The sequence below is a fragment of the Astatotilapia calliptera genome, chromosome 14 (assembly GCF_900246225.1).
Source record: "Astatotilapia calliptera chromosome 14, fAstCal1.2, whole genome shotgun sequence".
NCBI lineage: Eukaryota > Metazoa > Chordata > Actinopteri > Cichliformes > Cichlidae > Astatotilapia > Astatotilapia calliptera.
The window spans coordinates 5,566,539-5,593,695 of record NC_039315.1 but is presented as its reverse complement, the minus strand read 5'-3'; the positions used below and the strand labels follow the sequence as shown (position 1 = coordinate 5,593,695).

The 27,157-nt window shown below is 38.2% G+C and overlaps 1 protein-coding gene across 2 annotated transcripts in view; it reads left to right on the top strand.

Moving 5' to 3' along the window:
* The window catches only part of tyw1 (tRNA-yW synthesizing protein 1 homolog (S. cerevisiae)), a 56,772-nt gene that overhangs the window by 14,428 nt on the left and 15,187 nt on the right, over positions 1-27,157 (top strand). For both annotated transcript variants that reach the window (XM_026191614.1, XM_026191613.1), the window contains exons 8-14: positions 456-588; positions 3,636-3,688; positions 3,807-3,925; positions 7,497-7,606; positions 14,640-14,817; positions 16,910-17,045; positions 22,558-22,668. In XM_026191614.1, the coding sequence (XP_026047399.1) occupies positions 456-588; positions 3,636-3,688; positions 3,807-3,925; positions 7,497-7,606; positions 14,640-14,817; positions 16,910-17,045; positions 22,558-22,668 (840 nt within the window). The remainder of the gene's footprint in view (positions 1-455; positions 589-3,635; positions 3,689-3,806; positions 3,926-7,496; positions 7,607-14,639; positions 14,818-16,909; positions 17,046-22,557; positions 22,669-27,157) is intronic.

Genomic DNA, 27,157 nt, shown 5'->3' with positions numbered 1-27,157 from the left:
CATATATACATAGCTGGATTGACGTGATCATCTTTACAACAAAATGCTCAATTTATGTGGCCTTTACTTTGTTCTTTACACACACAACAGAACATAACAGAAAAATTTTTTCAAATACTATAAATAAGACATCATTTAATTATGTCTTTTTCTCTGAATCTTTTGATGATGGCTCATCTACAGCATTGCATTCAGTTTTCACAATTTAATATTAATAAACATTGTCATCTTTTGCAGATCTAGATCCCCTTTTTTGCAGAACCATCTTTACTTCTGAGAAACCCCGTCTCGCTAAGATGCTCTTTTTGTACTCTGTGATGTTACGGACTTGTTGCCGGTTAACCTGATTAGTTGCAAAATGTCTCTCCAGCTGTTTCCTTTTGTTACCTAGTATAGATATAAATGTTTATATGGCTGTAGACCATAATAGACTGAAAGTTTTGTTTCTGCCTCAGAGCAAAGAGGAGAGTCAAAGAGACGGCCAGATGGTGAAGCTATCCAAATTAAACGGAGTGCAGAAGATTGAAGACGAAGGGGAAAGAAGGGAGATGATCACCCCTGCCCTCAGAGAAGCACTGACAAAGCAAGGTGAGGAAAGAGGATTCAGAAAAAAAATTGAGGATTAGCAAAAGAGAAGTCACAAAAGCAAATTAGAAACCAAAAATGCCAAGTTACCAGCACTGATAGCTTACTGACTCAGTCAGTGGTAGTTTTATGGTTCTTCAAGGTGTATTTGTAAAATTATATATCGCTTTCTAAAGGAACATCTGGTGGGTGTCACTTGTGACTGCGAATAATATATGCATGTTATCTAGCTGCATTGCTTTGCATTGTAAACCAAAGAAATCTCATTACAGACAGAGTGCACCAGCTGCTCTCAGCATATGTTTAACCTTCATCTTTCCACAGAGGGCAGCAAAGTTTTTTTCACTTTAAACATAGATTGTTAGTTATGCCATTTTTTTAAATTTATGTGGTACTAAAAGGTATTTGCATAACAATTTAATGTAACTCATATGGCTAAAGATGTATTTTTGCAATTCATTAAGTATTTAATGGCTATCAGTGCTTATTGCTCTGGCGTACTATGCAGAAAGAAGAAATTAGTTGAAACCATTGGAGTATATTTGGGTTAATCAGTTGCTGAAATTTCATTACGTTTTAACCTTGCTGATAAGCTGTTATTTAAAGGTTCAACATGGAAACTGTGGGTGGGTGCAGTGCATTTCAGTTCTTGCTTGTTTAAGATAGTAAGTTCAGGACTAAAGATTAGCTTAAAATGTTAATCTAATGTTAACTTAATGTCTAAATAATAATATGAATGTATAACTAGTGTCTGTTTTAACTGAGGCTATTTGAAAATTGGACTGTTGTATTAAGGTTTAACATTATCTAGTAGAAATAACATCAAAATATTCTGTTTAAAAGGTCTGTGAATCCATCACTATTTATATTGTTGCTATTTTTTTCCACTGTGCACCATGTGCTGATTTTTTTTTTTTTTTTACTCATTAGGTCTGGATTTTACTATTCTACTCTTCTACTATCCCACTATTAAAACACAAGCCAGCAGTCATTTTCAGCCAATACCCCCCACAGTTAGCTTACACAACACTCTATAAATAGGACACTGAACACAGGACTTCACTTCATTTGACCAAATGTTGACCTATTTCGTGGTGTTTATGTTGGCAACAATTAGTCCTGGAGGGCAGTTTGTTTTATTTAGAAGGAAGGATGAAAGTTTTGGCATTGTCTTCATGGTTTTCAGCCTTGGAAGGATATGTTTCCTGTATAGTCTTTTCCTGGCATGGATTGGATGCCAGTGTCACATACTGCTCTTGTGCATTGTCCAAAAAAGTTTTAACACAGTGCTGCACAGTGTGCAAAATAGTTTTCCATCAGCGAGGTTCAAGAGAAACCTATTTCAAGAAAATAGTGACAGGGAAAGTCATAACTAGAAGGTAGAGGTTAATTAGTAAATTATTATTAATTATTAAAGTAGCTTACCAATGTCACTTTCAGTCAGTTCCGGTAGTGTGCAACACACAGAGTTTGGCTTCTTCTTTGTGCCACACACCAGGTAAAGCTTTCCTGTTTGGTTCAGACAAGAAAAGCACAAAGTCAAGAGTGTGAAACCTGTTGTGGGGGTGATATGTGTGGTATCTTTGTGCTTAAATTGTCACTCTAATATGTAAATTGGCAGTCGTCTCTTTCATTACTTGGTGGAAGACCAGTTAGGACATTGTCTCCCTGCTCCTTTCATTCCCCTCAAGCAGCTCAAGAGTGAAAGACAGAGTATCACATGAGTGTAAACTGTTTTTATAATTTTCATATTCTCCGATGCTGTTTCTCTGAAATGGTGCAGTTATCATAGAGTGTATTAAAAAGACGGACACATTCTCAGTGACATCAACTGTTGGTTTGTGAAGTCTAATGTGAATTGAGCATATTCATTGTCGTCATCTTGTGTTTTAAACCTGACATGATGGCGAGGGGAGGCTCTCACCGGAAGAACTGAGAGACGCTGCACACATGGCATCACTTCATTTTTCATATTCAGAAGACATGTCCATCTTTTATATACAGTGCATGGAGACACACAAACACAAAGATAATCATTGTTCTTGTTAAAGTCACTAATAGCAGGTCCGATTCAGTACTGTGTTGTCCAGAGTCTTGTAGACCTGCACTCAGTTTTTTTTGTTACTTGTGAAAAGATGATTCAGTGGTAAGCTGTTACATTGAAGTGTAAAAATCAAAAAAGTGTATTTCATTCATTCAGCCTTTCCTGCAAATATACCCACAAACAGCCTCGATGAGGAACATTTTGTATTTGACTAATCTTGCATCAAACCTGAGATCTGTGGGAGCAGTTCGAGCACAAACACACCCCGGTACAGATGTCCTGCTGTGTTTTTGTGTTTTAGATATTTCATGAAGGTTTTAATAGCAGCTACAACACACACAAGCTTCCAAAATAGGAGGCTTTGTTTTTTAAACTTGCTGCCTACATTCTTTGTGTGGCTTTGTACTGCTGTACTTACTAGAAAGCTATTTTAAATGATTTTGAAAAGGAAAGGCAGCCCTTCTTCTTTAATCTATCACGTTTTTTTGTTTGTTTGTGTTTTTTCCTGGGATTTCATGAATGCGTCAAGTCATGAGGATAAAAGGATTCCATCTGACAGATATTATAGAGCGGGACGGATTTTTTTCTTTTCAATTTTTTTTAATGAGGGAGAATGAGGAGAAATCCACATCCGGCTGTTCATAGTGGTTTGAGGCCATGGTGTTAAAAGGGATAGAGAGGCCCACCTCAGGGGCATTTGAAACACTTTCCTCACAGACCTTTTTGTGCAAAAAGGGAATCTGAAACATTCTCTCCTTTCTCCCAATGACATGGCTTCAAGCTGCCAGTAGACACTTTGCTGGAGATGTTCAGTGGCTGTTAGCATGGGGCCATTAAAAAATCAGACTTTGTGAATGTTGAAAGGCTTTACTGAAGTAAAGCTATAAAAAGTATATTGTCCATGTTTCTTTCAGCTTAATTTGACTTGTGCAGTTCTGCATTGTGAAGTGTTTCACTGATTTGATGCCGTATTTATAACACGTTGTGTTTTTACCTTTTTGTGAAGGATATAAACTGATTGGGAGTCACTCAGGAGTGAAGCTTTGTCGATGGACTAAGGTAACGAAATCAACCCTTTTAAATAAACCGTTAAAACACTTCCTTTAAATTATCTCAAATTTCTATTACAGCTTTGACAAACTGAATGCATGAATTGTAATTCATTTATTTATTTTAGTCTATGTTGAGAGGAAGGGGAGGTTGTTACAAGCACACTTTCTACGGTATTGAGTCCCACCGGTGCATGGAGACTACCCCCAGCCTCGCATGTGCTAACAAGTGTGTCTTCTGCTGGAGGTATGTGCTTCTCAACTTCTTCTCTTTTAGTTTGACATCATTAAGGAGAATCTTAAGTGATCCAAATAAAAGTTAATCTTTCAGCCTATCAATATTAATACCCTAGTAGAGTACATGTCTTATTTATACTGTGATTTAATTAAGATGCTAGTCCTTCTGGGTACAGGCTTTATGCTTCCCATCTAGGGCTGTGCAATATGACCAAAATCTCATATCCCGATATAAGAATTTTATCGTCCCGATAACCATATGAATCACAAAAATATAACATTTTCTGTAAATTCTGTGAATCTCGGGCAGCTCCACTTGCGTGAAGTGTTTCCAGCTGCGCGTCATGTAGCTGGAGTCGAGTGTTTTAACCGATGCATGAAACTATACATTTTTAGACATAAGTTGTAAAGGCCGCCGTTTTCTTTGTGAGTATTTATTACACGGCGTGCTGCGGGGAAAAGCCTGTTCTAACGTTTGAGTCTAAGGTTTATTTTTTAGCACCTGGCGGCTCTTTTTTTAATTCTCATCTGTAAATAATCTGCTCTTTCACGCGATTATTTTGAAAAGTCTCAACAGGATCTTGAGCTTTATTGTGAAAGGTTTATGTGGAACATAAACAAGCGGACACGCGATGCTGTTACTGTCGTTGTTGCTAACGACAACGCATTAAAAACGGCGCTTGTCCGTCTGTAGTGTGGTTATATTAAATGTAAGAGAAAGAGAGAACTTTAAGAAATTAATATACAGTGACCATCAAAACGATGAAAAAATATTGCCGTAAACAGTTTATTTTGCGACACCACGAAACAAACAATAGCGTAAAATGAAACGATAGACGTTTTTATATCGTCATCCGATATATATCGTTATATCGAACAGCCCTATTCCCATCACTTTAACTGTCCATTGCTACACAACTGTATATAAGGTTTAACTCCAACATGTGTTTTCCTGTTTTTAGGAGTGTTTTTATTTTGCTATATATTAACTAGTTTTAGCCTGTTTGGTTACTAACTTGTAGGGTTTTTTGTTTTTTTTAAACCAAACCCATTTAGGGTTTAGTCCAGTCACTGTTGATGATCTCGCTGTTCCATAGAAGTTCATGTTTTATGTGCAGATGGATAATGGTCTGCATAGCTGCAAGGCCTAAATGTGGACACTGATTCATCATGGCATTAGTGAGAGATTGGGCCTTTTACCAACTTCAAGTTCCATTTGAAAAGGCGACTGTGTTGAGCACTGAAAGGTCGCTGTCAGAATGTGCTGTGGTGAACTGCTGCCCTGTCAACACAGATCTGCCCGTCTCCCTTACTACAGCTATGTGGGATGACAGGAAATAAGCAATTTCGGGGCACAGTTGCTTTGTTCCTTGCTGCCCCCACCATCCACCTCTTTGTGGCAACAGGTGGATCAAGATTTTCATGGACGCCATCAGTATATGTCACGTTAGAGTGTGCATACTTATCTGACAGAAATTTGTGATGCCCCAGGATTTGGTGTTGCACGATGACAGAGGTCAGTAATTTGCACCAGAGGTACACTTCAACTGTGAGAGACAGAATGTGAAAAAAAAAATCCATGAATTCACATGGTAGGATTTGTAAAGAATTTATTCATAAATCAGGGTGGAAAATAAGTATTTGGTCACCTCAAACAAGGAAAATCTCTGGCTCTCACAGACCTGTAACGTCTTCTGTAAGAAGCTTTTCTGTCCCCCACTCGTTACCTGTATGAATGGCACCTGTTTGAACTCATCATCTGTATAAAAGACACCTGTCCACAGCCCCAAACAGTCAGACTCCAAACTCCGCCATGGCCAAGACCAAAGAGCTTTCGAAGGACACCAGGAAAAGTATTGTAGACCTGCACCAGACTGGGAAGAGTGAATCTACAATAGGCAAGCAGCTTGGTGTGAAAAAATCAACTGTGGGAGCAATCATCAGAAAATGGAAGACATACAAGACCACTGATAATCTCCCTCGATCTGGGGCTCCACGCAAGATCTCATCCCGTGGGGTCAAAATGATCATGAGAACGGTGAGCAAAGATCCCAGAACCACACGGGGGGACCTGGTGAATGACCTGCAGAGAGCTGGGACCAAAGTAACAAAGGTCACCATCAGTAACACACTACAACGGCAGGGAATCAAATCCCGCAGTGCCAGACGTGTTCCGCTGCTGAAGCCAGTGCATGTCCAGGCCCGTCTGAAGTTTGCCAGAGAGCACATGGATGATACAGCAGAGGATTGGGAGAATGTCATGTGGTCAGATGAAACCAAAGTAGAACTTTTTGGTATAAACTCAACTCGTCGTGTTTGGAGGAAGAAGAATACTGAGTTGCATCCCAAGAACACCATACCTACTGTGAAGCATGGGGGTGGAAACATCATGCTATGGGGCTGTTTTTCTGCCAAGGGGACAGGACGACTGATCCGTGTTAAGGACAGAATGAATGGGGCCATGTATCGTGAGATTTTGAGCCAAAACCTCCTTCCATCAGTGAGAACTTTGAAGATGAAACGAGGCTGGGTCTTCCAACATGACAATGATCCAAAACACACCGCCCGGGCAACAAAGGAGTGGCTCCGTAAGAAGCATTTGAAAGTCCTGGAGTGGCCTAGCCAGTCTCCAGACCTCAACCCCATAGAAAATCTGTGGCGGGAGTTGAAAGTCCGTGTTGCTCGGCGACAGCCCCAAAACATCACTGCTCTCGAGAAGATCTGCATGGAGGAATGGGCCAAAACACCAGCTACTGTGTGTGCAAACCTGGTAAAGACCTATAGTAAACGTTTGACCTCTGTTATTGCCAACAAAGGTTATGTTACAAAGTATTGAGTTGTATTTTTGTTATTGACCAAATACTTATTTTCCACCCTGATTTATGAATAAATTCTTTACAAATCCTACCATGTGGATTCATGGATTTTTTTTTTCACATTCTGTCTCTCACAGTTGAAGTGTACCTCTGGTGCAAATTACTGACCTCTGTCATCATTTTAAGTGGGAGACATCACACTTGGATAGTTGGAACGTGTTATTAACACCCAAAGGGAGAGCATGCATTCTTTCACTTAATATGTTTTTATAGGGTGATAATACACACGCCCACATAATTCACTTTCAATCTGTGAGTAAATAACTTGAGTCTTAGCATTTGGCACCTCGTTAACGAGGTGCTCCTCCCTTTTATTCTAGTGAAATATGTCTTTAACTTTTTAAGTGATGTTTGTGTTGAACAAACGGTCTAATAGTCTTGGACTTTCTAAATCAGAATTACCATGGAGTAATACCACCGATGAGGTGTAATGTCCTTTGTTTGTACTGAAGCTGGTTTGGAGCCCATATTTACAGTTTGTTTAGGCCATTTATTCCATTTGTAGCCACAAGCAGTGTTCATTTTCCCTTTTATGCTCCAGAAGCATGTCTCCAAAGAAGGTAATACCATCTCTAAGGCTACAGTGGTTGCTCTTTGATTAATATTTAGTTTGCTGTATTGCTACATTTGGTTGGTGCTTGCTGAAGCAGTTACATCTTGACTGCTGTTAGTTCCTATTTATTCATGTTTGTGCTCCACTAACAGACATCATACCAACCCTGTCGGCACTGAATGGCGCTGGAAAATGGATCCTGCAGAGAAAATCTTGGAGGATGCCCTGGAAAAGCACCAGAACATGATTCGACAATTCAGAGGTTAGGCTTTGAGCAGGTGACACATGCAAACATGAACAACAACATGCATGTTTTTTCTAAATGTCTGTCTGGCTATTTGTCTGTTTACTTATGCTTATGCTTGAAAGTGTTCATCATCTTTGTTAAAATGAACATAGTCACAAAAGTGTGCAAGAATAAGCCATTTTGCACTTTTTCTCCTTAAGGTCTTCAGCTTGGAACTTATGAATTCTTTTAAACTTAATGAAGTAAAGTTCACATGCAAGTGCTGATGATCTGTGGGGCTAATGAGCTGTTTCATCACATTGTTGCTTTCCTCGCTCATAAATCACTTTTCAATCGCAGATCCACAGACACACAGTGCATGCAATCTTTGATTTCCACCTCCTGTTTGTAACAACTCCACTCTTTATTTTCTTAAAACTTATCAACATTTGAGGTATCTAAGTTAGTAATTGGAAATCAAAGATTTAAACCTATTTGTACTCCCATTTTCTGGACTATGCTTCTACTGCTTGTACTAACATTGCTGGCATTTGGGACTTTTTCTCTGGCTGCTACCAGCTTTGGCTGAGAACGGCTGGCTGGCCACTCAAAGCTCAGTCCAAACAGAATTTACTGATCCTGTGTGTATGCCCCAAGCAGATTTTCTTTGAGGTTTTCAGAAATGTTGTCAAAACATAGTGGTGACAAATTTATCAGACGTTAAGTAAGGCAAACTAATTCAGAAATATTTTGTTCCTCGTGTGGATTTAAAGGTAATCAGCAAAATTAGGTTAGAGTTCAGACTAAGTTACTCCTTAATGAGTTGTAGGAATAAAACAATGCTTATACTGCAATGTTCTTACACATAAATGTAAGAATATTTTATATTGTCTGTGTTAAACAGTTATTTATTATTCAAAATATAGTGGAAAGGCCTAGCAAAAAGATTTCTTAAGTTTTTCATGTATGTGTGGGCCATTTGATTTACAGTGATATAAAATAACAATTTGAGAAGCTAAATGTATGAATGTTTTTATATTTTTCTAGATAAAACAATTGTGAATAATTAATAGTCAAGAATGTGTTTGCATCTGTTTTGTTTTGTGACAAGCTCAAAGAAATGCGGATAAATTCATTACCATATTGTTAAAGACAAAAGTGTTTTCAAATGTTTTTCAGACTCTTGCTCTCGAGTGTCAGCTGTGGTACAGAAATACAGTCTTACATTATTCCATTCCAAACTGCATTCTGCTCAACACTGGATGTTACTCTGTCCGTACAGCCTGTTGTGACTCTAGTTAGCATAAACACACTTGCAGAGACCATTTCCATCAAGCCCAAACCAGCATCTTTCCAGTTAAACTCTTCATCTTATTTTCTATCGTGCTCATGTACAAGTCAGTACTGACACCATACACTTACCTGCATTATGTAATATGATATTATATGGCTAATAAATAAAATATTCACATGATTGCTAGGCCGGCATGTAGGACCTCGGTCCAGCCAACTATTCTTGAGGCCTGGCCTGATCCTGCAACTTTACGGTCAGAGAGCTGCCTCTCTAACCTCAAAGCTGCTGCTGATCCCATTATAAAACACTGCAGACATTGTGCTCGTGAAATGATATAAATGCAAAAAACTTCTGAGACGTATCTTCTTCAAAGGGGCTATTTTATAGTTAATATGATTCTCAGAGCTGAGTTTAAGGATATATATAACGCACATCATCATAGAAAATCTAATAATTTTTTCTTGATGTGGTTGCAAAAGAGCAATGGCATACCAATGGTTGTCCTGAATGCCACCTTCATATTTCTCTTAGAGTTAACCCCCCCAATATTTCACAAAAGACATTACAGTAAAATGATAGAAAACGTATATTTTCAACTTTGCAATTCTAATTAGAGGCATACTAAAGCAAGGCACAAGCTTCTATTGTCATCATCATCCATAATCATCTTTCCAGTTGCACTGTAAGACCACATTATGCAGCCTTCAACTTCTTTTACAATTGACAGTGATACATTTTACTCTCTCTAGCACAATGAAATCCCCAGACAGTGGCTCACAAAACCTTCAGTGTGATTAAGCAGCTTGGTGTCTGCTCTGACTCCATGATGGGCTACTGAATAAAAGGTCTCAAGTAGCAGTTTAATGTCAGGCACAATTTATAATGGATTTATAATGAAAGCTATTACTCGTAGTTTAAAAGCATAAACGTTAGCTTATTACCCTGGGATCTGCTTGTTGAGTTTGTTTGTATTCTTTGTAATGTTGTCTTGATGACTGCATCTAGGAATAAATCTGTGTTCTTCACGCATTAGGCTTGCCATGATACTAGAATCTCAAGCTTGATATCAGTACCCAGGAAAATACTCAATACCATTTGGAAAAAACAAAAAACCTATAAGGTGTGTAAATGGGATATTTTAAGATTACCTTACATAGTGCCAAAAAAAAAAAACCCAAACAGACACCAACATTTTAGCTTGTCTGAGGTAGTGCTGTTGCTGGTTGCGTTGCACCAAACCTTTATTGCTGATCAAATAGAAAGGTAGGCTGCAACAATTTCTGTCTAGTTCCTTCCTGGTAGGCTTCTCAGCTTCAACCTATGCATGACACGAATATTTGTTCTGTGCTGTTAAATTAACACTGTTAATTATAACGTTATGGATGAGCATAGCTGCTAGTTGTTACCTTAATGATGACTTAACAGGAAGCTTATGTGGCTGTTTGACAAAGGCTGTTCTGAAAGTACCTTTGATTTGTCAAAGGTTTTATACCAGATACACTTCCTGATGCAACCATCCCAGTTATGGGATGCATAGTTGCATAGTCTACTAGCTTATGACCCCCCTGAGGCTAGGTCAGTGGCTATTGGGTAATTGACGATAATTAAGCGTCTAACATTTACGTATGCTCCAGGCAAGTTAACATTTGTGACAACTGTTTAATCCTTCAGTGTTTCTAAAGTAGGAGCTTTGATGACCTCTCAAAATTCATGTCAACTGCTTCAGCCAGTAGTGAGGGGAGTGGTTATGTGACTGTCTATCTGCAAGTGCTGTGTGAAGCTGTGTGTCAACTGCAGGAGTCAAAGAGGGCACTTTCATATAGATACTGTTGCAAACGAGTATCTAATCTCAATCATTTTCATTACCAAGCATAATGAACCCCAAACTATTAGTGATACGTATCCTGTATTCAGTATTTATCTAACTGTCCCACTTAATTCTACACTCTAGGCAGTTTGTTACAATTCACACAATTATTTATGTCACTGTGCAACAGAAGCTTGGTGAAGTTTACTTTGGCAGACAAGTCAGCACATTAATTAAATATCTTGTAATGTCATTCCCTGTTACAACAGCATGGCACTTTCAGTACATGAAATGTCTTTCTTCATTCATGCATACTGAACTAACCTGTACCCTTTTCATAATGTAAAGGTGCAGATGCACTGATATGAGTGGACAGTATCATGACAAAGTCTTCAGTATACTCAACTCTTATACAAATTGAACTCAGAAAAGAAGCCTGCAAAGATAACCAAATTAAATTGTAATGCTAATGCCACTTTTTATTTATTTATATATAGAGATATAAAGATAGATCCATATATATAGATATAGAGATATAGAGAGATAGAGATAGATATAGAGATATATAGATAGATATAGAGATAGATATGGATCTATATATAGATATATAGAGATATATAGAGAGATATAGAGATATATATGGATCTATAGATATATAGAGATATATAGAGAGATATAGAGATATATATGGATCTATATATATATATATATATATATATATATATATATATATATATCTATATATAGATATATAGATATAGATATATATATAGGGATGGGTACCGGTGTCCGGTGCCATGATGGCACCGGTTCTGACATAAACGGTAGTAACCAGACCGAAAAGCAGCGCACATTTCGGTGCTTTTTTTTTCCTGAGCTGTGATACACTTCTAGCCAATCATTTTACGTTTCCCAGGATAGTAGGCGGGGCCAGGTACGTACGTTCAGTTAGAGCAGAGCTACAGATTAAAAATGTCCAAGGCGAAGCGGTCAAAAGTCTGGCTGTACTTCACAGTAAAAGATGCAAACTCAGCAGCAACAAGTGCTTTAAGCTGATACTGTGATATTGTCAAAGGAGGTAACACCTCGAATCCGATGAAACACCTGGCGACGCATAGCGTTTTTTTTAAAAGCCGAGAAATGCGCCGTATTTGATAGCTTGCTGCGAGACCTCACACTGTGCACGTTGGGTGGGTTGCCAGTTATCGGACCGGAGCAACATCCCCCAAAAACCCGAAGAATAGAGTCCTGGCCCCTAGCCCTGCCAGTGTAGCAGAAATGATGAGGATGATGATGGCAGCAGAAGCCGTTCTTTTCTGCGTGAGTCGCTTAATGTTGTTCGAGTGTAATTTACGTTGAGTAGGCTAACCACGTTATTACATTAATGCATGTAAGGTGAACTAGCAAACATCATCATAGCTACATGCGGCTGTCCTCTTGTTTGATGGCAGATACTCCCTTCACCCTGGACAAAAAGGCTAAAATGACCAAAGAAAAAGTGGGAAACAGCTGAACATGAGAGGATTTTGGACAAAGTTTGTGTTTTTTTTCCATTGTTTAAGCACTGCTTCCAGCCAAGAGTGATACCATATATGCCCCATAGCTGCAGAAAAGGCTAACATTGTTATCTTTTTACAAAAAAAAAACAACAGCTGAACATGAGGTTTTTGGACAAAGTTTGTGTTCTCCATTCTTTAAGCACCGGTTTGAGCACCGTTTAAGCACCGGCACCGTTTCAAAAGTACCGATTTGGCACCGGTATCGGATAAAACCTAAACGATACCCATCCCTAGATATATAGATATATATAGATATAGATATAGAGAGAGAGATAGACATATATGGATCTATAGAGATAGATATAGATCCATATATCTATGTAATATACTTTTTATAATCTGAGTGATCCACATAATTCTCTAATTATGTGAGAATTTAATGGAATTTCGCATATGATACTGTGCAGTGTCATAACATTGACTCCAGACATACAGCCAGACTCATAAAAACTATTCTCAGCAACAAGAATAACCAGAGGTCCTAGAACAGATGGTGCCCCCCCTAGACCTGATGTCAGCATCATCAAGTCAATCTGAGGCTACATGAAGAGACAGAAGCAACTAAGAGTTCCTAAATCTGCTGAAGAGTCTTCTGTCTTTCAAAGATCTTGAAAAAAAAAAGTGTGTGTAGACACACATTAGTGTTTAAAAGCAACAAATACTGATTCTTTTTTGCTCTCTGCATTACTAGCTACCAAGTTATTAAAAATATATATATACCGGTGTGTGTATATATATATTCATGATTCATATCAAGATCTTCTGTAAGATTTCCTGAATTTAGTCTAAAAATGTCTTCTGTTCTGGCTTGAGAAATATCACATTAAACCCTTTGAATATTCTCTGATACCATTTTCATGTTTGTTTATTCCCTTTATTACAAATTCCTGCAGTGTCATACTGCTTTTAATACTTTATACCATTTCCAGGCTGGAATCCCAAAAGCAAACTTGGCCTGATTAAATCATTCATATACCTACATACTTCACATTATCTCTCCTGCTCTTTTCAGTGTTTTTGATTTCATTCATCAACATTCTTATTTCAATTTTAGATGAATAGGTGGATGGATAGATTTTTAGCATGGTTTGTGTCCTTCGAGATCTCAACACAGCTGAAAAATGAATGGGAGGTTTTTAGATCCATCTATTATAAAATGCTCTCCACCATGCTCTCAAAACACCAAATGAGCAACTGTCTATTGGGTGAATGTTTAAAACCATTACTGTGGTTATTTTTTGCAGTTTATTCTATGGATCTTCTGTTATGCAACACTTTGAAGGAAATGGATTAACTGTTTAAGAGCCTAGGATCAAGAGTTGAAATGAAGATATGTCAAGCCCTAGATCTCTCTTGTTCATCTTCACATCTATTTCTTGTGACTCTTTGGTTATGGGTGTAAGGAAGAGGACTCCCTTACTACATTTATTTATATTATATTATCTGTATAGCACTTTAAGCACACCTTTCACTTTATTAAAAGCACCTTATCAAGCACTTTATTTAGCATTGCACTTTAAGCCTGGATTTGCACAGTAAAACATTTACACACAAGAAGTTTAATTATTTATTGACTATTTATTGGGAATTTTAAAATCAGTTGGTAGCCTTGTTTCAGATCCTGCACAGCTGCTCCTCATCAAGGAATATGGTGGTTGTCTGTGAGGAGAGAAGAACGGTGATTGAGATTGTGATTAAAGTTTACCAGTAAGGAACACTAATGCAAGTGTGTGTGTGTGTGTGTGTGTGTGTGTGAAATCTAGGAATAAAACTGGTGCAAATAAGTGTTTGTAAGATAATGATTACTCACCTTTCTTGCCTGTGTCCTCTTCAAGGTGTTTGGGCAAATGTTTCCCCAGGGGTCCAGACACCATTTAAAGGTTCCGGGAGAGACCATGGGTTAAGAGAGTGTGGTGAATCTTTTTGTGCTTGAGGTTTCTGGGTTTTTATAATATTGGGTTTGGTGTAAAATTAAAGTGTGAACTATTTATTAATATGAAAATGTGAAATTTATTTATGTATTTATTTATTCTAATTGACATATAGTGTGTTGTGGTGGAAGGTTGGGATTTAATAATTTACCTGAGAGTGGAATAATGGTTTAGTCCGTGACAGCTGAACATATTTAAGGCTGCCAGTTGTCATTAGAGGGGTTGATTGTGCTGTGAAGAAGCTCGACGAGTTAATTGTTGTAAGGAGAGCTGTATAGCAAATAAATACTTTTTGTTCCACTACACTTGCCTTGGTCCATCTCACTGTGTTTCCAGCCGCTAAGGGCTGCCCTGTTACAATGGCTAATCACTAAAACAGCCTTCAGTTCAAAACCTCACCTCAGTCTATTGCTTCACACAGTTGTTTTTTGTGTCTGACAACTATGATCTACTCCGACATTGACGTCTCTCCTGCTAGGTGTCCCTGGAGTAAAGCCTGACAGGTATGAGGAGGGCCTAGCAGTCAAGCACTGCGCCCTGTCCTTGGTTGGTGAACCAATCATGTATCCTGAAATCAACAACTTCATTCGCCTCCTCCACCACCATCAGATCTCCAGTTTCTTGGTAACCAATGCGCAGTTCCCCCAGGAAATCAGGTACAAGCAAAATGAAAAAATATCTTCTTTGTGTGTTACATGATCTTTTTGTTCTTACTATTAAAGTAATCTTAAAATAAGTTTGATCTGTTTTCATACTTTAATAACCTACCTAACCCTAACAAGAAGATTAAAGAGTTAGTCGGCGGGGGGGGGAAGATAATCCATTTTTCAGTGCTTTGAGCAGCACATAATTTCAATTAACCTTCATTAAATTGATGGATTTTTAAAAACCTTAAATGTTTGCATGTACTGGGATAATTTGAACGCTTTTCTATAATTATATTAAAAAAAAACATTTAAACCATAATGGCTGATTGTTGGTACCTTTGCCTGAGTGTGTAAACATATATTATTTTCTGACTTTCCTTATGAAGGTGAGGTCTCTGTAGTTAATCCGTAAGACATACTGTAGATTCCAAACCCATTTTTTCCCCTACTAAAAAATTCCTAACCACGATAAGAATCAAGGTCTCGATTGTTTTTATTAATGTTTCTTTCACTACAGCTTCACCACAAACACAGTTAGATACTAAGTGTAGTAAGTGAAATGTGCCTTAGATTCAGGAAGGACTGTAAGCATCAACATGAAAAGTTTTTGTGAGTCACACTCAGTGTAATGTGAAGTGTAAGACGAAGTACCAAAAGTTTTGTCAGGGCAATATTGTCATGCTACAAAAAAGCATGCTGAAGTGCACATCTGTTGTATTATTAACAATGTTACCTAACACAAAGGTTACTTTGTTTGCAGACATGTTTTATTCAAGAATAAGTTTTCCAATTGAGTGTTGGTAACTGGTAAATGCCCTGTTTGTATAGGGCTTTACTTAGTCCCTATGGACCCCAAAGCACTTTACACTACATTCAGTCATTCACACACTGGTGATGGCAAGATACATTGTAGCGCACTGACAGAGGCGAGGCTGCCGGACACTGGCGCCATCGGGCCCTCTGACCACCACCAGTAGGCAACGGCTAAAGTGTCTTGCCCAAGGACACAACAACCGAGACTGTCGGAGCCGGGGCTCGAGCCAGCAACCTTCCAATTACAAGACGAACTGCCAACTCTTGAGCCACGATTGCCCATTCTATGAGTGTTGAATAAATCTGCTAAATTCTTGATTAGATCAGCAGACAGAAATTTTTATTGTATTTTTATGTCATTCTTCACTCCGAAGAGGAAAGTTACCACTTCTGCACAAACTAAATTTATCATTGCCTTTTAATCTTTCAGTGGTTTTGTAGCCACACAGACTCTTAGTGAAGATGCTGCTGCTTGTTTAAAAAAGAAAAAAATATTGTATGTGTTCCCATTTAGTACACAGAATACTGTTGACACTTTCTATAAGTCTAGACTGTAATGGATGAATGCTGCGTGAGCCATTTGAAATGAACAGGATATTGACCTCTCTATCAAGAACCACTTACCGGTTTTCACGACACACACTGACATATCCAATATTGTGGCTAACTGGCCTGTCACAGGCTTATCACATAGTCATCGAGCAAGTTAAAGGCAAGGACACCAGGCATCAGCCATTTATCCTGTCTGCCAGAGCTATCTTATAGGAGATGAGCTGTTGCACTTTGGGTTGGAGAATCTATTCCACGGCTCTTTTAACAAGGGGAAATGTGTTTTTGTTTTTTGCTTTATTTGTTTTTTTGTTCTTTCACCAGTATTATAAACGTTCTTCATGTGGTACTTTCTGCTCTATTACTCTTTTCTGATTACTTATATGACCAAAGTTCAGTTTCACCCAAATAAGTTTTTTTTTTTTCTTACTTGATATTTATAATAGGTACTCTTTATTTTTACAGTTTCTTTCTCAGCTCCAGCTCAGTATTCTCCTTGTTTATTGATTATCTATAGAAAAAGAAAGAAAACCATTGCTTCAACAACAATGAGTATTTGACTTGATGTTCTTGTGTCACTGAATCAAGTTGGCAATTAATCACGTTGTCTGAATAGGGTATAAGTGCCTGCATCAGAGAACTGTGTTTTCTTAGGAGAATGTAATTTTTGTTTTAAATGCGTCTTAAATTTTGCAGCAGCTACATAATTCTTGTCTTTTCTCAACCAAATTCTTTTTAGGAGTTTGGTGCCAGTTACTCAGTTGTATGTCAGTGTGGATGCCAGCACCCAAGACAGTCTGAAGAAGATCGACCGGCCACTTTTCAAGGATTTCTGGCCGCGCTTCCTGGATAGCCTCAAGGCCCTGGGAGAAAAAGTAAGCTTTCATCCAGGATCTTAGACAAGTGATCAGCTGGGCTGTGGGGTTCAGTTTGATAAAGAATCTGACTCCTCGGTAAAATTCAACTGGATAAAAACTAGCATTATTAAATTATCTGCAGACTTTTACGATAGCATGGTATTGAGCCCTAAAAAGAATGTGCTTGCTTTCCATTGGGACGCTAAATTAAAAGTAAAAATGTTTTTCACACATTCATACATTGTTATTCCTGTCCTAAAAATCTTGGCCCAGAGCCAAACCACATAACTGTCCTGGGTTACATAAAAAATATAGCAAAAATTAGCAGTGGCAATGTAGTATTTTAATACCATATTTTAATTGAAAAGAACGAAAGAAGTCATTCTTAAACCTGCAACGCAGATGTGATAATTATCAGTTTTATACTGTGTCAGTCACAATTAAAGTTTTAATGTGTGGATGTTATGCTGCTGTTAAAGCCTACAGAATTTCACTAACCTGAATGTTACTGTAAATATGATTAATTTAGTGCCTATAAAATAGTTGCTGATATGTTTTTTTCCCAGGTCATAACAGCTTACAGCAGCAGTCTTTGACTAATACTGCTTAACTTGATCGACCTTTGTAGAAACCTCAGAAGGAGGGGTCTTCTCTGTTTACCCATTTCCATATATTGACACTGAGATCCCAACAAATGACAGGGAGCAGCTATTCAAGTGTGAAATGTTGCCTTGCTATTCTGCCTGTTCTTTTTGCAACTTTAAGAGAAACAGAGACCTATGTTTTCATTCTTATTGTGGTGACAGTGACCTTATCGACTTGTCTTTGTGATCTGTGCTCATAGATTAATTTCAGCAGGTTTAAAGTGCTTTCAATAGACTTTTAGAAGTTTTTGTCATTCCAAGAAGAGGGAAAATCCATTATCACAACCTCCACCTTGCTACCTGGCTGCTTCCCCCCCCCAAATAAATAAATGGGTCTATTAACCACCAAATGACCTTGAGAAGGATAAAGTCTGCAGTGTCTCTATTGCAAATAAAACCTGTTCAATAAGTATGTAGATACTTTTTTTTTCTTCACATTTTATGTTGCAGCATTTTGGTAATGTCAACCCTCCTTCAGCTAACACTGAATTATTTATGTTGTTTGTTTTTTTTAAACTTGTATAGTATATTAACTTATAATTAAATTACTGTACAGAAGACATGAGCAATCACTCCTTCTCCCCCCAAAAGGAAGGGAGTATATAATCGGTTCAATTTGTTTGTCTATTTGTTTTCATGCAGTTTTCATGATATCATTTCCAAATTTTGTGTGATGGTATGACCATTCTTCATTTCGTTGTTCTCGTGACAATGACAATAAAGTTTCTGATTCTGATTCTGATCCCAATAGTAGCTCGAGCTGATCTAATTTTGGTGACAATGGCATCATGGTCAAGGTCACACCAAATATATTACCCACAGTTTTTATGGATAGTCTTAAAACTACACTAGGTCTTGAGTACTTAGGCTGGTTAAGCATTTGACCTTGACCCCTCCATTGTTAGTATCCAAGATCAAACTTGACCTTCAAATTCAAGAAACCACATTGAGTAATATATCATATGAAAGGGCGTGGAGTGAGCTTTGCAACACACTTCTTATTTTTTCAATGAGATGCCCTACGACATCTCATTGATACCATAACATGCTTATATTTGCCAGTATTTGCCCATTATAGCCCCTTATATATTGTATACAGGTTTCTGTCTGCCCACTCTACCATGAAAGTCAGATCAATGTACTGTACAGGTGTGGTTATGATTGTTTTCCTGGAGCTTTTTCATTTCCAAATTGGATCTCTGAAGCTTAGTGGTCATCAGCTCTCTTACCATGGTTTATTCTCTGCCACTATTTTTTTTTTATTCCCAACACGGAGCTGTGTCTTAGCATTGCAGGCAGTTTCTGTGAAACTTTTGTTTTTTGCTTTGATATAAAATATTATATACATATTTCAGGTTAGAATTATAAATACATTTACAAAAAAAATCAAAACGTATTTATTATGGAGCAGCAACATAACATACAAATTTGAAAAATACTTTCTCAGCTGTATCTGTGATGAGCCTGTGTCCTCATGTTTAATCCTTTAATATTGGGACTTATTCATTAATGCTGCCCAGCTTGAGGTGTTTTTCAGTGCTTGGCGTGAAGCAAACTACAAGTGATCATCACACTCTATTTGGATCTATATCACCAGTTTAACCTGACCACAGCAGGAAAATATGAACGTGCTGTAACTGCACATATGAGATGTACACACACGTGCACACACAATTTTACCCTGTGGCATATTTACTGATTTCTGCCTGCAATCTCATTATTGTAAATATTGCTCCATTGTCTGATAGTCGGATGAGGCATCAATCAATACAATTATTTCTGAAGTTGTCAGAAATATCTGATATCAGTTTTTCTTGGCTAAGCATTTTCATTTGCATATTGCATATTAGCGATACTAGCGATGACATCTAATGCGCACAATCTGTTTTGCATAAATGTCAGCAAAAGTCAAATCTGCAGACCTTGCAATTATGTATGCCGTGCCATTCTGGGGGGCATGAGAATGTTGCATATTGTTTGTTTTTAATAGTTTGAATTGTAGTGTGTGTGTCCAAAGGGTTGGCTGGAGCTCAGGAGGTAGAGCAGGTCATCTACTAATTGGAAGGTTGATGGTTCAGGACAAAGTACATGAACACAGATGTTTATTTAGCATTAGAGGTCATGTGATTCAGTTCAATATGGATGTTGTACCTGTACTTCTGTGTTTGCATATGCACATCTGACTGTAATACTACAGCATGTCTGTGTGCAGTGTCCAGAAATAACCTTTCTGTTGCCAATCCCCCTCCCATCCCATTCACCTCCCTGTTCGTAAGTCTTCATTTCACGGTGGGCTCGCTCTCCATCCTCTTGAGCGCTTATCCTTTATGCGCTCTGTTTGACAGCTCTCCTCCTCTCCCCCACTTGGCCTCCCTGCCAGTGCACTTGGGATTGATAGAGTTGTGCCTTCGTGTTGGATTTGGAATAGAGACAGCTTGAAATACCTCACCTCCCTGCTTCCACTGGCCAATTATCCCCTTCCCTATTGGGCTGAAAGGACCTAGTGTTAGAGATAACCTTCGAGTGCAAGAGGAAGATGGAGAGGAAATGAGGGAAAGAGTGCGCTTTCTTTTCTCGATGTTATTTGCTTGAGTCTTTGTACCAACCATTTGTCATATCATCTGTTCTTACAATCTCTTGGCTTTCCTTGCTTCTCTTCCTCTCTGTCATATTGACAACAATTCAGTTTCTACTGTATCTACACCACTGAACTGTGATTCTATATTTCCTGTTTTACTTACCTGGGAAAAATGGCCGACTCATGAGATACAGATCAGGTATTCTTATCCCGTATTTCGGTTCAAAGCTGTTTATAATTGTAACATTTAAGCCTGCCCAGTATTGTGTAGGTACCCTTTGGACTGCTGAGATAGGTCTAATCCACAGAGGCATGGACTTTATAAGGTGTCCTGTGGTTTCAGGCCCCAACATCTTTACAGCAGATGCTTTTCCTAAAGTGCTGTAAGCTGTAAAATGGGTCCTCCATACATGTGGACTTGTGACCCGCTGTTTTACAATTGCAGTGAGCAGTCATAACAACTCTGTCCAGGGCCATAATAATGTGGCCAGATCCTTACCCTTCACTGAAGCCTTATATGAATACATATACCCGAGTGTGGCAGGCAGGTTGGGACCCAAATGCAGGACTCTCAGGCTTGACTGAACTGAACTGCTTTATTTTTGGAAATAAATCCTACTAAGTAACTGGCAGTCACTCATGGAAACAAACACTGGAGGCGCTGAACAAAGAAAACAAAGAGACACAGACGATATATACACATGAGGGAATCGGGGCGGAGAGGAAACACCTGGGGAACACAGCTGAACAATAATCTAACTAACGAGATAGGGGAACAGCACTGAGACACGACTGACTAAACAGAGCGAGAGCAAGGGACAGAGAGAAAGAGAATGACATCGAACTTGACATTAATAGATCGACATGATGGGCTACACACTAGGGACACATTGGAGGAGACAGCAAGGAGAGACAAAGACAAACTGGACACGAAAGGGAACGAAATTTTTAAAAAAGAACTAAGAACTAGAAACATTACATAACTCGGAGGCTCTCCAAACTGAACATTAGCATCTCATTAACCTGCAAGAAGTGACCAAAAGACTAAGCAAACTCATAAACCTGTATCAAAGACCCAGAACCATGACACAAATGACAATATAAACAAATGCTGCTCAACCTGCAAATGCATTTTCCTTACAAATTTGCCACCATTTAAGGGGAAATAAACAAGCTTTTCAGGCATATATTACCAAGAAGTATTGTTACAACAATCAATTGTCAGCCAAACACAAATTTCTGTACTTTTCATTCTAATATTTTTAAATAATTTAACTTACTTTGTTCATGTTAATATTTTCATAACAAACAGCTCCGTTTAGGGTTACACTCTCCACACTCCTGCTTATTGAATGTACAAAGCCTAGGGTTCTCAATTCTAGAGCTACATGGTCTTTTGTGGCAGCTAGAACTGTGTCATTCTCTTACTTCATCCTTGAAAGGGAAAAAAAAAAAGTTCTAAAATTTTAAGATGTTTACCCGAAACATCATTTCATTTGTGTAGTGTGCCTCACGGTTGTTTTCTTTTTATATTTCTATCTCCTCTGCTCACATAGCTTATGCTTACTGAAGCCGAACAACTGAAGGTGCTGGCAGCTTTTTATTCATTAAAAGTCCACATGCAGTCCACAATTCCCTCCACTATTCACTGGCTTACAGTGCTGCTGGAGTCCCAGTGTATTGTGGAGATTTTTGTGTGTTGTGTCTGTAGTGCAAAGTATTGAATTTGAAAAAGTGTTACACAGTAAATAATATAACATGCAGCTCTTTTGTAACAGAGGGTTAGCAACCATTTGCTAACTGATTTAGGAGGAAATACGGCAGCTGACATCTGTGAGCAGCTGTGTTGCCTCCAGTGAACAGATGTTGGTGATGACATACTGTCACTGGAAGTGATTTGAAAAAAAAAACAAAAAAAAACGAAGTGGTTAAGTTCAAAAGTTATAAATGACTCATCAGCTTTGTATACCAATGTGTGCCAGAGGAAAATAATGCATGCTTGTCCTTTCTAATTTGAACGAATATTCTATATAATGTACAAGTCACAAAGGTAACTGTGGTTTAGAAACCGAATTAAAAATGAAGTTTTTCCTTCAGTGTTCTGTAATCTATATGTCAGTGTCTTGCAGATATATTGTCACTTCAGAATCTTTTGAGTAGCACTAAGAACTTAAGTTTATAAGTTCTTACTGATGAAATGTAAACTAAAAGATTGATACATATGGCATCTCTTTATTGGATATCATAGCTATTCCCACACCTTATGACTTCTTACATCACTCCCAAAAATCTGTTTATTCATCCACAGAAACAGAGGACGGTGTACAGACTGACGCTGGTCAAATCCTGGAATGTGGAGGAGATGCAGGCTTACTCAGAGCTCATAGCATTGGGCCAGCCAGACTTCATTGAGGTCAAGGTAGGATTTAACAACATTACGTATCTCAGCATGTATTTTCATGTATATATCATTGTGGTGTAGCATGATTGCCTAATTGCCTGAAGTGTGTAAAACATTTGTGCCGTTCCTGTTACTACATATATTGGATAAATTCACTGAACTGGTGTGCTGTGTACCACATTCACTGACCTTATCCTCGGTCATTTGGCGGATATGGTATTAATAGTGTGGGAGGGGACACCTGGTGGCAATCTGAGCTACAGCTGTCATAGTGAAAAATGTGAAAGAGTTTGAGCTCATTATGAAGTGCACCACATCAAGTAGTGTTGGTGATAGAGCCCCATCTTGGATGTCTTTTTCCCGTTCATGTCAGAAAGACACTAACAGGAAGGGGTTTTTCTGTCAGTGAAGACAAAAAGTTTCTAGATTGCTCTTCTCACCTGTAGTGGTGAAAAGGTTTGGAGAATGCTTAACATTAAACAAGCCCCCTGCCTGACAGGAAGGCTTTTGTGGAAGTATGTTGAAAAAGTCGTTGTCTCAATTGTTAATCTACAACTATGAATTTAGAGTTTTTGACAGCTCTATGCTCTAATTTAATTTATTTATTTAGGACAGTGCATGGTAATGAACATAAATGTAAAAAAATTACATGAATGTAAACATACCAGATTATAGCCAAGGGCTAATTTCCATCTGTTGTCCATAAAACATAAAAAAAAGACATAATAATTCATAAAAAAATCATAATTCATCCATAATAAAAACTCCATCACCAAACTCACACATACACACCATTCTATTCCCAAATAAAACATAGAATCTATCTATAATAATATACATTTTTTGGTTTTACTGGGGTAGGCATCAGCAACCTTCAACATCAAACAAGCTATTTTAGCTCCTCCTACCAAACAATGGGAGAAAAAGAGCAGGATTACAGTTAATCCAAATTATAACCTGTGGTTGGAGGTTGCTAACCTCCGGACTGGAGTATCCAGACATTTTAATTAGGGGATGTCCCACTGGAAAGTTCTTAATTGTCAGTGTTATATCATTAAATTGTAATTATTGTGTCAGATTGCGTCTTAAGATCTGTCAACACACGCTTGTAGTGCAGGTTTATTTAATTCCCAATTCTTTTTCTTCCATATTCCCCAAAAAACACAAATCTTATTAAAGCACTATATGCCTTATGATTATTCTGTCATGCAAAGACACCATAAATGTAAATATTCACTTCTTTATTCACATCTTCTGTCACGTCTACTGTGATGTCATTATTTCTTTTAGGGTCTGTCAATTATAAAAGTACATACATATAGACATAGACAAATGAGGCAGGTTTAGTGACAAAACACAGGATTTTGTGACTTGTGCAATTTTAGTTGATTAATTAATTAACTAAATTAATTCTTTCTATATAAAAATAATGTAGAGAGAAAAGAGAAACATAAGAGAAATATAACACTATAAACAGTTTATATTCCTTATAATAGTAAGCCAGCAGAAACACTATGTCAAACAGAGATTTTTAAAAAAGTAAACCAAAGTTGAGTATTACTTGTGTTGATTCTACTCTAACTTGAGTGTGGAGGTGTGATCTGATTGGTCTGAAGTGTTTTGCTCTACTCTGGTGGTGGTCAGAGGGCATGGTGGCGCCAGTGTCCGGCAGCCTCTCCTCTGTCAGTGCGCCCCAGGGTGGCTGTGGCTACAATGTAGCTTGCCATCACCAGTGTGTGAATGTGTGTGTGAATGGGTGGATGACTGGATATGTAAAGCGCTTTGGGGTCCTTAGGGACTAGTAAAGCGCTATATAAATACAGGCCATTTACCATTTACTTCTTTCCTTATCCATTTACACATAAATGACACATCATCATGACACATCTTACATGTGCACCATTACTTGTCCCTTATCTTCAGTGTCCTGATATAAAGGCAGAAGAAGAGGTGCAAGGTTTCCAAAGTCAAAATTAATATTCACCGTGAGCCTCTGTCTGCACGGAGCCTCACATGGCAATGCTTCCACACATCCTCTCATTCATAATCCAGAGTACAGTTTAGGAGTCCAACTATGACACAGTGTCCGCTGGGATCTCACTGCTCACAGTTACTGTAGCTATTACTTTCTTTAACCTTCGTTCACGCAGGCTAGGTTTACTGAAGTGAAGTTTAGGGTTTTTTTTAGTACTAGGCTGCCCACAATTACACTGAATCATACCTGGGAGCTGAGTTGTACAAGCACAATGTTATCTATCAGCCAGCCAGGAGCATTTGGGGGTTAAAAGTCTTAATCAAGAGCATTGTTAAAGATGAGGGTTTGTCTTCTGTGTGTTTTCAGAAAATGAAATTCCTAGGTTTTGTTTATTAGTTCATTCCCTTTGCATTATACACATTTAATGGCAATTTTAATCTAAGTTACAAAGCGGAAATTTATTTATTTTAAATCACTTGTTCTGCCCACCTGCATTAACTCCATGCTCACTGTTGCTCCATGCTCACAAAGATTTGCCCTGTTCACTATATGTCCCTGCTCTAGACTATAGTTTGCTGTAATTCTGCTCCTGCTTACTGAGGTGTTCTGTAGCCCACCATAGCATATTTGAGCAGACTGCTGACACTTAAAAAGACCGTAGAAATGTGCCTGTTTTGCTATCTCGGTTCACAGTCTTGACTTCTGCAAACTCCACAGAGAGAAAGTGAGATGACGCTTTGCAGAACTCAGCAGCAATCATCTCCTCTCCCCATTCATGTTCTGCTCTTCTGATGTTGCATCATGTTGCTGAATGTGCAACGACACACAGACACACACAACAGAATTTGTTATAAGCAATCTATGCAGGACCACAAGTAAGATTGTTGTTGACCTGAGCAGTCTTTTCATTTTGCTGTTCACACCAGACATTGTAGCACTGTCTGGATGTCATGCCATTAGTTCAAACATGTTAGTATATAAAAGGCACAAGTGCGTTCTACATGTTCAGTTTAAATGTCTTTAGCCTTGATCTTTTATGTAACTTTAAAGCACATATTGTTTCAAATTTTTTTAAGTATTGTTCAACATAGCAAAATCAATCACTGTAGTTCTACTGTGTCTTTTATCATTTCCAAATACAACATGTATCCTTTCATGGTAAATCAACTTTTTTCTGTATTTAGATGACAGGTTGGGAAGACAAAACTTCTCTCAGGTTCTGGCACAGAACTTGGTAGGATAAGCTATCTTTCACCTAAACTGAACCTTTTAGAGCTTTCTTTTTGTGTGTCTAGCTAGATTCTATTGAAGTAAGTTGCCATATGGAAATGGTCAACAGGTTAAAAATCATTTCTAAACATGTCTTGCTCTGAGCTTATAATCTGACTCTTTTAGAAACTGGCTGCATGGCAAGGATTGGTTAAGAGCATTAATGTCGGGCTTGTCAAGCGTTTCCAAGGGAGCACTGAAAAATTACCATAACATTGGAAGACTTCAGTCTTGTAAAGAATACTTGATGTCTCAACTATGACATGCAACTTTGGTACTTAGACTTTTTTAAATGTAGTCTTTTACAGAGCTGCTGGGGATTAGCAGGGTTGGGCATATGTACTGAGTTACCTGTCTAGATACTCACACGTTAAGCCATAGAAGTATTCCAATTTATTCTTTATAGTGAGTTGTAGTTGTTTGTTACCAATTCATCCTTTTACCTGATCTTTATTTCTACTAAAGTTGTGTAGTGACATACCTTTATAGCTTGATTTGTAGGTGCTGTAGAAGAAAAAGGACTTAATTTGCCATGTGTGCAAAAATTCAACCGCCTGTGTGGTAATTAATGGATCCCCATCTGTATCTCCCCCAGTTCTTTTATGTACTACTAAGTTTGCTTTGCTTGCTGTGTTTTATTGCTCTCAAGTAATCGGCGTGGTGCTTCAAGCAAGTCTTTGCTTGATCGAGTTTATGATGTGCTCCTTTTTCAATCCAAGTTGTCTATTGAGACAGTTTATTATTGACATTCTCTCACAGGACTCTGTATTGACCCAACACTACATGCCATTTTATTATATTGAAGAGGCAGAACACTAACAAGATAGTGGGGAGCATTGTAGTGGAGAGGAAACCACCAAATATGGGACGTCAGACCTTGAAATATTTTTGGCTTGTCTTTTCTTATATGCCTTTCTTTAATGAAGGCAAACTACAAACCCACATTAACAGTTTTGCCTGTTCTCTGGAGTGTGTAAAAACGTCAGCCAATAAAAGACCACATCCTCTGGTACAGGAGACTAACAGCGATGCCGCATCCAGAGACCTTATCTCAACTTGGAAGCTAACATTTGAAGTGACTAGCAGTTGGATTGATACCAACTGATATACTGTATGTAAATGCATTAGGGCTTTAATTAAAATGTGATGCATGATAAGCAAACCGCTTTGTCTTGACGGACTTGAGACCATCACATACACACCTGTGCTGTAAATAGTACAACTTGCTGTTTCCTTGTCATCAGTGTATCTGCACAGTGATTA